The 13,528-nt window shown below is 44.5% G+C and overlaps 1 protein-coding gene across 2 annotated transcripts in view; it reads right to left on the bottom strand.

Moving 5' to 3' along the window:
• RPS6KA3 (ribosomal protein S6 kinase A3) overlaps nucleotides 1-13,528 on the bottom strand; it is a 466,291-nt gene that overhangs the window by 309,424 nt on the left and 143,339 nt on the right. For both annotated transcript variants that reach the window (XM_053706379.1, XM_053706380.1), the window contains one exon: nucleotides 7,907-7,988. In XM_053706379.1, coding sequence (XP_053562354.1) covers nucleotides 7,907-7,988 — 82 coding nt within the window. The remainder of the gene's footprint in view (nucleotides 1-7,906; nucleotides 7,989-13,528) is intronic.

The following is a 13,528-nucleotide window of genomic DNA, read 5'->3' as shown; positions in this document are numbered from 1 at the left end:
CATTCCAGGATCCGAGACACCTCCCTCATAGCTAGGGATCTCTTTGTTCTCCCCTGATGTTTTATGCAAGCCACCAAGGTGATGATGTCCTACTGGAAACTGATGAATCGGGACAACCACAGGGGGGCCAAGCCTTACGAGCGTTGAATATTGCTCGTAGTTCAAGAATATTTATCGGTAGGCTCCATTACTCTCAAGTCCATCTGCCCTGTGCCTTTCTGGCACCCCAAACAGCTCCCCATCCTGATAGACTTGAGTCCGTGGTCACAATTTCCCAGGATGGCCTCAAGAAGGATGCACCAAGAAAGGGACTCCCTCATTCGGTTGTCCAGAGATATCTGTTGGGATAGATCTGAGTGATCACCGTTCCATTGTCTCAACATGCACAACTGAAGAGGGCTGAGATGGAACCTGGCATATGGAATGACATCTATTCTGGATACCATGAGCCCAATCACCTCCATACACCTGGCCACTTCCACCACCAAGACAGCAAAGTGATGAGCTGCACCAGGGTACTTGTTAAAAAACTTTTATTGTAGGTCACAGTGACTCCCCTCAAGAAGCATTGTTACACAACAACAAAGGACATTGCGGTGTGTGTAGAAATCACCCAAAGAGTGATTGTCTTTGTTGTACAGTGGTAGCTTGTATCCGCTATCTACCCAGCCAGCACCCATCGGACGGATCTGACAGCTGATCGAACAGCTGAGAAGGAAGCCGAAAGTGGAGATTCCGGTGACGTCAGACGCCAAGTTACCGCGAGTGGAGAGGGACCCAGGAGGAGAGCGGAGGTTAAGCCGGAGGCAGAAAGAGGGGCTCTGATTAATACCATCCCATTGCCCCGGGAGGACGAGATCTCTGAGGACGGGCCAGACTCTGCGAGTAGCGGAAAGCGGCAAGAACCCGGGAATATTCTCCAAGCAGGGGTGAGTCTATTTACAAGACATCTCTACCTTGGTGTATTACAAGATTGGGATTACCTATTATAACAAGTAAATAGACTGGGCAGTTACAACAGGTGCTCACACAACTCATGACTTTTGATCATTACACACTTCCACCACCAACATTCCACCCTCCCAGGACCTCTGCAATACCCTCGCTGCACACTTCCACCGCAAGATCCTCAACATCTATGACACGTTCACGCCTCATAACTCAACCTCCACCACCCACTCCCCTAACCCAATGACACCCCTCCCATATTCGCCCCCCCTCACCACACACAGACGACACCCTCAGAATCATGAAATCCATCCACTCTGGCGCACCCTCGGAACATGACTCCATCGCATATTCAACAAAGCAAGCAACACCATCGCCCCTGAACTCCGCTGTACTATCAACTGCTCCATTAAAACCGGCACCTTCCCGGATATCTGGAAGCACACGGAACTGAAACCCTGCTGAAGAAACCATAGGAAGACCCCACGGGCCCGAATAACTAACGCCCCATCTCTATACTCCCCTTCCCGGCCAAAGTCATAGAGAAGTCCATCAACTTGCAACTTATTGACCACATTGAGGCCAACCACACCCTGGAAAACTCCCAATCCGGTTTCAGAAACAACCACAGCACCGAGACCGCCGTCCTCAGCTTTCGACACTGTCTACCACAACACCCTCCGCACACGCCTACATGACGCTGGCATCCGCAGCAAAGCCCTGGAATGGATCAACTCCTTTCTCACGGGCAGCACCCAGAAAGTCAGACTCCCGCCTTTCACCTCCAAACCAACACCAGTTAACTGAGGTGTACCGCAAGGCTCTTCGCTGAGCCCCACCCTCTTCAACATCTACATGGCCCCTCTTGCCGCCATAGTCCAACGCCACAACCTCAACATCATCACCAATGCCGATACCCAGTTAATCATCTCACTCACCTGAGATCCCACCACCGCCAAAAAGAATGACCTTGAAGGCCTGACAGCAGTTGCTGGCTGGATGAAGTACAACCGGCTCAAATCCGCATGGGACGACTCCTGGTGGCCCACAACCCTCGGTCACCCTCCAACCCCAACCGACCATGCACAAAATCTAGGCTTCATCCTGGACTCCTCACTCTCCATGGACCGACAAATCAATGCCATCACCACAACATGCTTCCACATTCTCCACCTGCTACGAAAATGGACTTGGACGATAACTCTGAGAAAGTAGAGAACCCTCACGCACCCTAGAAAGGCATCTCCCTTCTCTATACTTGATATGTTTGACAGGAGGAACCTGCCTCTGGGCGTATAGGTCTTGAACCCTATACTGTAACCCTGGGCTACAACCTCCAGAACTGAAGGGTCCTGAACGTCTCTCATCCAGGCCTCTGCAAAAAGAGATATAGCCTGCCCATTCATGCCAATTTTGTCTTGGCTGGCTTCTTGCTCTGCTTGGATTTGTTCCAAGAGTAAGCTGGCTTCCAAGATCCCTTGGACTGCTCTGACTTTGCGGCAGGCTGCTGGCGCTGAGATTTGTCAACATGGACTCCAACTTTTTATCCATGGGCTCCTTGAATGAAGAACTATCCTCGAGCGGAATAGTCATTCTCTTAGCGAGCGTGGAGATAGCACCATCCACCTTAGGAATAGCCCCCCACAGCTCAAGCTGCGAGTCCGGAACAGGGAAAAGCTTTTTAAAAGAGGTAGAAGGAGAAAAGGACGAACTAAGCTTCTCCCACTCATTCTTAATATTAGCCATTTTAATGGGGACCAGGAAAGTCTGAGGCACCACCCTATCCTCATAAACCCTATTTAGCTTAGGGATTGAGGGTTTCGGTTCAGGAACCTCCAACGTAGTAAGCACCTCTTTCAGCGCAAATGCACCATCTTAAATTTAAAATCTGGCTCCTCCGCAGATGGAGGTTTAGAGGTTGCCGATTCCAACCCAGAAAGAACGCCCTCCGAAGAGTTGGAGTCGTCCTTATCAGCTGATAATCTGTCAGACATCCAGCGGAGTAGATGACCCCTGGGACGGATAGCTATGTTTCACCTTTCGATTGCGCTTAGCAGGGCGTGGTAAGGCATTGAAGGCAGCAGAAACCGCCATTTGTAACTGATCAGCGAAATCTGGCGGCCAAAGGACCCTTCCCTCGGGAGGATAAGTAGTGCCCTGGGGAGCTGCATGTGTAATCAGAGATAAGTGTAGAAAAAGCACCTCTCGGGACGGAGAACCCTCAGTAGTACTAAATATCTTACTCTTTTTAGATATTGCTATTTTAATCGAAGCATGTGGAACAGAGTTGAGCAGGTAGATCAACCGGAACCTCCTCACAAAAGACACAGTTAATAGGCACAGTTAATAGGTTTAGCTAAAGAGGGAGTACCCTCTAATATATCAAAGTGCTCCATAGCTTATGCCTTTATTGCGGGACTAGATAGAATTTAAATGGTACCTTTATATCCCAATGGTCGGGGCACTCACCACCTCCTATGACCCGGACCACAGAGAAACAGCTTTGTCTCTTCCAACCGCCGGTCAAGAAAGAGGAAGTTAAAGAGGCCATACCCGGTCACATGTAGTGCCATGCAGGACCGCCCCTGCACTAGAGAGAAAAAGCGCCGAAAAGGTCCACATCAATCTCTCGCTAAGAAACTGACTGTTCACATACTGACAGAGCCTCATCTCACACATAAACGCAGCATAACACCACAAACAATATTATGCATACAAAAACCCTGTTCAATAACCCCCTTTTCGAGGGTATTGCCCTTGATTCTATACAGATGAAGGAGACACACTGTGACCCTGTCTTCTTGCGTTATCATATATGTATAAATGAAACAATCTTACCAGAATCTACGCCGTGGAACAGGAACATGGCCCTTCAAGTGTGACAGATAGTAGCATCGCTTCTGCCATGGACTTGAGAGAAGAAAGCAGGCAGCAAAACTCGTCAACGCGGATTGCTTGTGGAGCTGTTAATATGAGTCGGGATGGTTTTGCAGAGAGACTCTCCCTGCATCTCCGGACTCTAACTTTCACCCATTCTCTCACTGAGAGGCTGACAGGACTACTTAAAACTCCAGTCCCATGTCGAAGAGTACTACCCTCCATAAGAGACTATCGAAAACTTCTGACACTTCTCTGCCAACCTCCTGGGATGAAAGGCAAATAATGACTGGGGGATGAGGGAAGTGTGATGAGTATTTAAGCCTTAGGCTGGGGTGTTTTTGCCTTCTCCTGGTGGCCAGGTTATGAATTCCCAAAAGTAATGAATGCAGCTGTGGACTTTTTCCATTTATGAAGAAAATTGTTTTTTCTTTAAGCTGAATTTAAATTAAGAACCAGCTCTGTTAAGCATGTGTGGATAACTGACTGTTCCCCCGAGAGCTCCTTACGTGCTTGTGAAGATGGCTACCGCACTGAAGAGGGTTAAATTTAAAACAGCAAATATTAAACGACAGCTACCTGTGTTTTTTTAATGTATTTTTTGTTTTTCAAAAGTGCCTAAAACTGTCATAGAAGTTGTATGTATATATCCCCAGTCTATGTGATTCACAAATGCAAAAAGTCCCACACACTAGAAGTAACAATGTGACTCAGCAGGTCGACTTACCGCGTCCGGTCCTTGGGGGTAATCTGTGGTCGGCCTGGCTCTTGACACTGGATAACTGTGGTCCGTGCTCACCAGGGATTTTCTCCCTATCCTGCGATGCCTTGTCGCCCAGGGTGCCCTGGAACTCCTTGATTCCGCCAGTCGCCGCAACTCCGTACAGACCACGCCCTCCTCAGACGCGTGCGACTCTCACAATAGGTCAGCAGCTCTGGACGTCACCACCCGGTATATTCTCTGTCCAATCCAGGAGTAGGGGAGGGGAGGAAGCGCCTCACTGTAAGGAAAGCCTCATCCGTGCTCACTGTGAAGGGATCCACTAATCACAGGGTAAAAGCAAAAATGACAGGAGCACCGGTAGATGAAACAACAGCGTTTATTCCAAGACAACGCTGAGTGTAAAATTGTGCACACAAAAGTTACTAATAATAACAACGATACTGTTCATATGAAATAGTGCTCTTCAAGCACTGACAGCAGCTGATTGCCAAAAATAGGATAGAGTGTCAAAGAACAGCTGACGCGTTTCGGCTAGAAAGCCGTAGTCTTAGCTGGTATAGTTACTCTCCGACGTTGTGTGAATTTGTGGGAAGAGTTACCAGGTTTCTACTTACTCACAATTTTTTTGAGTTCAATGGCAAGTTCTTTCTCCAAATATGTGGTACGGCTATGGGGGCCAAGATTGCCCCCTCCTACGCCAACCTGTTCATGGGTTGGTGGGAGGAGGACCACATATTTGGAGAAAGAAATCCACACAGACAAAATATAGTATTTGTCAGAAGGTTCATAGATGATCTTCTGTTTGTGTGGAAAGGGGGCCTAACACAAATCCCACAGTTCATAGAATATCTGAACAATAATGACAAGGGGATATAATTCACTTTCGAAAGTGGTGAACATGGCATCAATTATCTTGATGTGACCCTGTCAGGCAGACCAGGTGAAAAAGTGACTTCCACAATATACCGAAAACCAATAATGGGCAACACACTACTACATGCTAGAAGTTGCCACCCCCAGAACATTTTCAAAGCAGTGGCAAAAGGTCAATTCATGAGGATAAAAAGGAATTGTAGCCATCCAAAAGACTTTGAACAGGAGAGCAGTGAATTGACTAGCAGGCTACGAAACAGGGGATATGCACATGCAACTATCAAAAATGCCAAGGAATCAGTCAGGAATATGGATAGGGAGACTTTACTTGCACCAAGAAACAAAGAATTAATTACAAGTAAGGCTTTCAAGCGGGCCCCTATATTCTTGACTGATTACTCGGTGGAATACCCCAAAATTTGTAACATCGTTAGAAAGCATTTCAATATGCTTTCTGCGGATGATGACCTAACTGATATATCCAATTTAGGTTGCCAGTTCTCCTATAGGAGAAATAGGTCTATTGGAAATAGTGGCACCAACAAAGTTGAAAAAGACTGAACCAGGAGGATCAGCATGGCTATTGGTCAAGGGAATGCACAAGTGCAACTACAGGGATTGTGTAGCATGTGAAAAAGTTGTGTGGCGAATTTTTTCAATCAACCGTCACAGGCCAGCAATTTGGCATAAAAACTTGCATAACCTGTAGGTCAAAATACGTTGTGTACCCGATTACATGCATATCATGCAGGATACAGTACGTAGGGTTAACTACACGAGAGATAAGATCGCGCATAAGGGAACATCTCTCCACTATCAGAGCAGGGAAATCCAGCACTCCCCTAGTGCAACATTTTGCACGAGAACATGATAAAAGTACTGAGAGCTTCAGGTGGATGGCCATCGAAAATGACCCTGTACCACCGAGAGGTGGGGACAGGGAAAAAGCCCTGGGCAGACAGGAGGTGTTCTGGATCTTCAAATTGAAGACCAGGACGCCCTCAGGACTAAATTCTGCCTTTGACCTGATTAACTATTGGTATTAGTTAACATTTTCCACCAACTCAATGAATAAGAAAAGGAGGATACATCACACTAGACTCCAAAAACAGATTAATATCTACCCTATGTAAAATTATAAAATTGTATTCCATATACCTCTCTCCATATACATGGATAGTACGGATACTGTTCCATATGTATTATAGTATAATTGGATTTCCTGGACGGTATTCCTAAGAGTACATTATTATGTGTGGTCCACAAACCTTTAAATAAAGTGAGCGGAGTAAATTTATAATAGAGAACTATCAAGAGTGTAATAGAAGTAATATCCCTTTAAATGGTAAGGTTGAGAGTAGCTAATAGCTTAGGAATTGACAACAAAATGAATGAATTAGTAGCGCATTATCTTGCAATTATGAAAATTATATGTTTGCATTTAATTTTGTGTGGCATTTGGGTGTATGTGACTTTAAATTGATTACACCACATCATTGTTTATTATTATTTATTCATTATTCATTATCTAAAATGGTAATTACCCAAACTGGCGTGTTCAGAGTTAAGACTTGCTTGTTAACCATAAGTGAGTCCGGATTGGCTCAACTGGCTGCCCAATAGGATGAGTGCTAGCCCTAGAAAAAGGGCGCTTGCTTTTAAATTTTTACCAGCTAAGACTACGGCTTTCTAGCCGAAACGCGTCAGCTGTTCTTTGACACTCTATCCTATTTTTGGCAATCCGCTGCTGTCAGTGCTTGAAGAGCACTATTTCATATGAACAGTATCGTTATTATTAGTAACTTTTGTGTTCACTATTTTACACTCAGCGTTGTCTTGGAATAAACGCTGTTGTTTCATCTACCGGTGCTCCTGTCATTTTTGCTTTTACCCAGTCTATGTGAATCATGTGTACATGGTCATGTTAATAGCTGGTGGGCTATGAAGGTGCTAGTATTTACCTGTCAGCATCTTCGTCTACTGTGCTAACCTCATATGTTGAGGACTGCTTCCAGTAGATGGTGCAGCCAAAGCAGTGCAAGTACAGAGCCAAGGATCTCCAAGGAACAGCATCTACAACCCAGGGATCTGACAGATAAATCTGCTTTTCACCAGGGAGGCCTGTGACATTTCCACACTGGGAAAAGATTTTTCACTGCCTGGCTGAAAACTCCTGTCCCAGTTTGGTTAAAGAAAACGACGTTTTGATCAGCACTTACCTCCCACCATTTTGCAAGCAAAGTTTTTTACGATTATTGGAAAGCTGGGGGGGGGGGGAATTAAAGCTCTGGAATTCTAGTGGGCTGGAGTATAATCCCACATGTGATGTCTTGTGGATTCTCACCATCTTGTGAAAGAAATCTAAAAAGGATTTTCAAAAAATATAAAAATGCAAGAGCAACAGATGCAAACACTTAAGGGGAGAAAAATAAATGACTCCTTATTTGTCTTCTTTAAAGTTAACTAGATAGGAAGTATTTTTACCTTTAAGAGTGGCTTTTTTTAATACTTTCATAGCATACAATTGTCCTGCATCGGATCCTGAGATTTTCCTCACCAGAAATACCTGTTGAAGAATGTTAAAACCATTATTAATAAAAGCAAACAGAAACCAATGCAAGGATTTATTACTGTGACAACTAGAAAGATTTTGACTTTAATGAAATGTTAAAATGAAAAGCCTAAGTATAAAGATTTTATTTACTGAGCGCTGAAGTTTTGGAACCAACACTTCATTATTTCTTTAATATTTTTTATGGTAGGCTAGGAAGAGAAAACCACAATCAGAGCAGTTTTTAAAGAACTAAAAAATTTAATATTATAAACTTATCTAGATTTATAATTCTAACTTTGAAAAGTCAGTTTTAGAATTGTGAAAATATATAGTATTTTAAACATTTTATTTTCAAATATAAGTTATCACAGGTTTTGAGACTCATTTTCTTGTAACCACGACATAAAGACATTACAAAACACTAGAAAAAAAGCTAGACATGATGTATCTAAAGCAGATTAGCCCAGGAATCAAATGTAAATGTATTTTTTTTTTTAATTATACCAGTTGTGTTAAAGGAATATGAAACCCAAGCATTTTCTTTTCTGATTTAGACAGAGAATAATTTTTTTTTTAAATGTTTCCAATTTACTTATATTATCAAATTTGCTAAGTTCACATGGCATTCTTTGTTGAAGAGATACCTAGTTAGGTATCTGGAGCAATGTATTTATATTATTAAATTTAGCTAAGAGGTATACTTAAGAGTGCACTTTGAGATAAAACATAATTTATGCTTACCTGATAAATTCCTTTCTTCTGTAGTGTGATCAGTCCACGGGTCATCATTACTTCTGGGATATTACTCCTCCCCAACAGGAAGTGCAAGAGGATTCACCCAGCAGAGCTGCATATAGCTCCTCCCCTCTACGTCACTCCCAGTCATTCGACCAAGGACCAACGAGAAAGGAAAAGCCAAGGGTGAAGTGGTGACTGGAGTATAAATTAAAAAATATTTACCTGCCTTAAAAACAGGGCGGGCCGTGGACTGATCACACTACAGAAGAAAGGAATTTATCAGGTAAGCATAAATTATGTTTTCTTCTGTTAAGTGTGATCAGTCCACGGGTCATCATTACTTCTGGGATACCAATACCAAAGCAAAAGTACACGGATGACGGGAGGGATAGGCAGGCTCTTTATACAGAAGGAACCACTGCCTGAAGAACCTTTCTCCCAAAAATAGCCTCCGATGAAGCAAAAGTGTCAAATTTGTAAAATTTGGAAAAAGTATGAAGCGAAGACCAAGTTGCAGCCTTGCAAATCTGTTCAACAGAGGCCTCATTCTTGAAGGCCCAAGTGGAAGCCACAGCTCTAGTAGAATGAGCTGTAATTCTTTCAGGAGGCTGCTGTCCAGCAGTCTCATAAGCTAAACGAATTATGCTACGAAGCCAAAAAGAAAGAGAGGTAGCGGAAGCTTTTTGACCTCTCCTCTGCCCAGAGTAAATGACAAACAGAGAAGACGTTTGTCGAAATTCCTTAGTTGCCTGTAAGTAAAATTTTAGAGCACGGACTACATCCAGGTTGTGCAGTAGACGTTCCTTCTTTGAAGAAGGATTTGGGCATAAAGAAGGAACAACAATCTCTTGATTGATATTCCTGTTAGTAACTACCTTAGGTAAGAACCCAGGTTTAGTACGCAGGACTACCTTATCCGAATGAAAAATCAAATAAGGAGAATCACAATGTAAGGCTGATAATTCAGAGACTCTTCGAGCCGAGGAAATAGCCATTAAAAATAGAACTTTCCAAGATAACAACTTTATATCAATGGAATGAAGGGGTTCAAACGGAACGCCCTGTAAAACATTAAGAACAAGGTTTAAACTCCATGGTGGAGCAACAGTTTTAAACACAGGCTTAATCCTGGCCAAAGCCTGACAAAAAGCCTGGACGTCAGGAACTTCTGACAGACGTTTGTGTAACAGAATGGACAGAGCTGAGATCTGTCCCTTTAATGAACTAGCAGATAAACCCTTTTCTAAACCTTCTTGTAGAAAAGACAATATCCTAGGAATCCTAACCTTACTCCAAGAGTAACCTTTGGATTCACACCAATATAGGTATTTACGCCATATCTTATGGTAAATCTTTCTGGTAACGGGTTTCCTAGCCTGTATTAAGGTATCAATAACTGACTCAGAAAACCCACGTCTTGATAAAATCAAGCGTTCAATTTCCAAGCAGTCAGCTTCAGAGAAGTTAGATTTTGATGTTTGAAGGGACCCTGTATCAGAAGGTCCTGTTTCAGAGGTAGAGACCAAGGTGGACAGGATGACATGTCCACCAGGTCTGCATACCAAGTCCTGCGTGGCCACGCAGGTGCTATTAGAATCACTGATGCTCTCTCTTGTTTGATTCTGGCAATCAATCGAGGAAGCAACGGGAAGGGTGGAAACACGTAAGCCATCCTGAAGTCCCAAGGTGCTGTCAGAGCATCTATCAGGACTGCTCCTGGATCCCTGGATCTGGACCCGTAACGAGGAAGCTTGGCGTTCTGTCGAGACGCCATGAGATCTATCTCTGGTTTGCCCCAACGTCGAAGTATTTGGGCAAAGACCTCCGGATGAAGTTCCCACTCCCCCGGATGAAAAGTCTGACGACTTAAGAAATCCGCCTCCCAGTTCTCCACTCCCGGGATGTGGATTGCTGACAGGTGGCAAGAGTGAGACTCTGCCCAGCGAATTATTTTTGATACTTCCATCATAGCTAGGGAGCTTCTTGTCCCTCCCTGATGGTTGATGTAAGCTACAGTCGTGATGTTGTCCGACTGAAACCTGATGAACCCCCGAGTTGTCAACTGGGGCCAAGCCAGGAGGGCATTGAGAACTGCTCTCAATTCCAGAATGTTTATTGGCAGGAGACTCTCCTCCTGACTCCATTGTCCCTGAGCCTTCAGAGAATTCCAGACGGCACCCCAACCTAGAAGGCTGGCGTCTGTTGTTACAATTGTCCAGTCTGGTCTGCTGAATGGCATCCCCCTGGACAGGTGTGGCCGAGAAAGCCACCATAGAAGAGAATTTCTGGTTTCTTGATCCAGATTCAGAGAAGGGGATAAGTCTGAGTAATCCCCATTCCACTGACTTAGCATGCACAGTTGCAGTGGTCTGAGGTGTAAGCGTGCAAAGGGTACTATGTCCATTGCCGCTACCATTAAGCCGATTACCTCCATGCATTGAGCCACTGACGGGTGTTGAATGGAATGAAGGGTGCGGCAAGCACTTTGAAGTCTTGTTAGCCTGTCCTCTGTCAGGTAAATCTTCATTTCTACAGAATCTATAAGAGTCCCCAAGAAGGGAACTCTTGTGAGTGGAACGAGTGAACTTTTCTTTTCGTTCACCTTCCATCCATGTGACCTTAGAAATGCCAGCACTAACTCTGTATGAGACTTGGCAGTTTGAAAGCTTGAAGCTTGTATCAGAATGTCGTCTAGGTATGGAGCTACCGAGATTCCCCGCGGTCTTAGTACCACCAGAAGAGCACCCAGAACCTTTGTGAAGATTCTTGGAGCTGTAGCCAATCCGAATGGAAGAGCCACAAACTGGTAATGCCTGTCTAGGAAGGCAAACCTTAGGTACCGATAATGATCTTTGTGAATCGGTATGTGAAGGTAAGCATCTTTTAAATCTACAGTGGTCATGTACTGACCCTCTTGGATCATAGGTAAAATTGTCCGAATAGTCTCCATCTTGAACGATGGAACTCTTAGGAATTTGTTTAGGATCTTTAAGTCCAGGATTGGTCTGAAAGTTCCCTCTTTTTTGGGAACCACAAACAGATTTGAGTAAAACCCCTGTCCCTGTTCCGATCGTGGAACTGGATGGATTACTCCCATTAACAAGAGCTCTTGTACGCAGCGTAGAAACGCCTCTTTCTTTGTCTGGATTGTTGACAATCTTGACAGATGAAATCTCTCTCTTGGAGGAGAGTATTTGAAGTCCAGAAGGTATCCCTGAGATATTATCTCTAGCGCCCAGGGATCCTGAACATCTCTTGCCCAAGCCTGGGCGAAGAGAGAAAGTCTGCCCCTTACAAGATCCGATCCCGGATCGGGGGCCCTCAATTCATGCTGTTTTAGGGGCAGCAGCAGGTTTCCTAGTCTGCTTGCCCTTGTTCCAGGACTGGTTAGGTTTCCAGCCTTGTCTGTAGCGAGCAACAGCTCCTTCCTGTTTTGGTGCAGAGGAAGTTGATGCTGCTCCTGCTTTGAAATTACGAAAGGAACGAAAATTAGACTGTCTAGTCTTGGCTTTGGCTTTGTCCTGAGGCAGGGCATGGCCTTTACCTCCTGTAATGTCAGCGATAATCTCTTTCAACCCGGGCCCGAATAAGGTCTGCCCTTTGAAAGGTATATTAAGCAATTTAGACTTAGAAGTAACATCAGCTGACCAGGATTTTAGCCACAGCGCCCTGCGTGCCTGAATGGCGAATCCTGAATTCTTCGCCGTAAGTTTAGTAAGATGTACTACGGCCTCCGAAATGAATGAATTAGCTAGTTTAAGGACTCTAAGCCTGTCCGTAATGTCGTCCAGAGTAGCTGAACCAATGTTCTCTTCCAGAGACTCAATCCAGAATGCCGCTGCAGCCGTGATCGGCGCAATGCATGCAAGGGGTTGCAATATAAAACCTTGTTGAACAAACATTTTCTTAAGGTAACCCTCTAACTTTTTATCCATTGGATCTGAAAAAGCACAGCTATCCTCCACCGGGATAGTGGTACGCTTAGCTAAGGTAGAAACTGCTCCCTCCACCTTAGGGACCGTTTGCCATAAGTCCCTTGTGGTGGCGTCTATTGGAAACATTTTTCTAAATATCGAAGGGGGTGAGAACGGCACACCGGGTCTATCCCACTCCTTAATAACAATTTCAGTAAGTCTCTTAGGTATAGGAAAAACAGAATTTATGTTTACCTGATAAATTACTTTCTCCAACGGTGTGTCCGGTCCACGGCGTCATCCTTACTTGTGGGATATTCTCTTCCCCAACAGGAAATGGCAAAGAGCCCAGCAAAGTTGGTCACATGATCCCTCCTAGGCTCCGCCTTCCCCAGTCATTCGACCGACGTAAAGGAGGAATATTTGCATAGGAGAAACCATATGATACCGTGGTGACTGTAGTTAAAGAAAATAAATTATCAGACCTGATTAAAAAAACCAGGGCGGGCCGTGGACCGGACACACCGTTGGAGAAAGTAATTTATCAGGTAAACATAAATTCTGTTTTCTCCAACATAGGTGTGTCCGGTCCACGGCGTCATCCTTACTTGTGGGAACCAATACCAAAGCTTTAGGACACGGATGAAGGGAGGGAGCAAATCAGGTCACCTAGATGGAAGGCACCACGGCTTGCAAAACCTTTCTCCCAAAAATAGCCTCAGAAGAAGCAAAAGTATCAAACTTGTAAAATTTAGTAAAAGTGTGCAGTGAAGACCAAGTCGCTGCCTTACATATCTGATCAACAGAAGCCTCGTTCTTGAAGGCCCATGTGGAAGCCACAGCCCTAGTGGAATGAGCTGTGATTCTTTCAGGAGGCTGCCGTCCGGCAGTCTCATAAGC

Source organism: Bombina bombina, chromosome 3 (genome assembly GCF_027579735.1).
Source record: "Bombina bombina isolate aBomBom1 chromosome 3, aBomBom1.pri, whole genome shotgun sequence".
In the NCBI taxonomy this organism is placed as follows: domain Eukaryota; kingdom Metazoa; phylum Chordata; class Amphibia; order Anura; family Bombinatoridae; genus Bombina; species Bombina bombina.
This window is presented reverse-complemented; position numbering and strand designations above follow the sequence as displayed.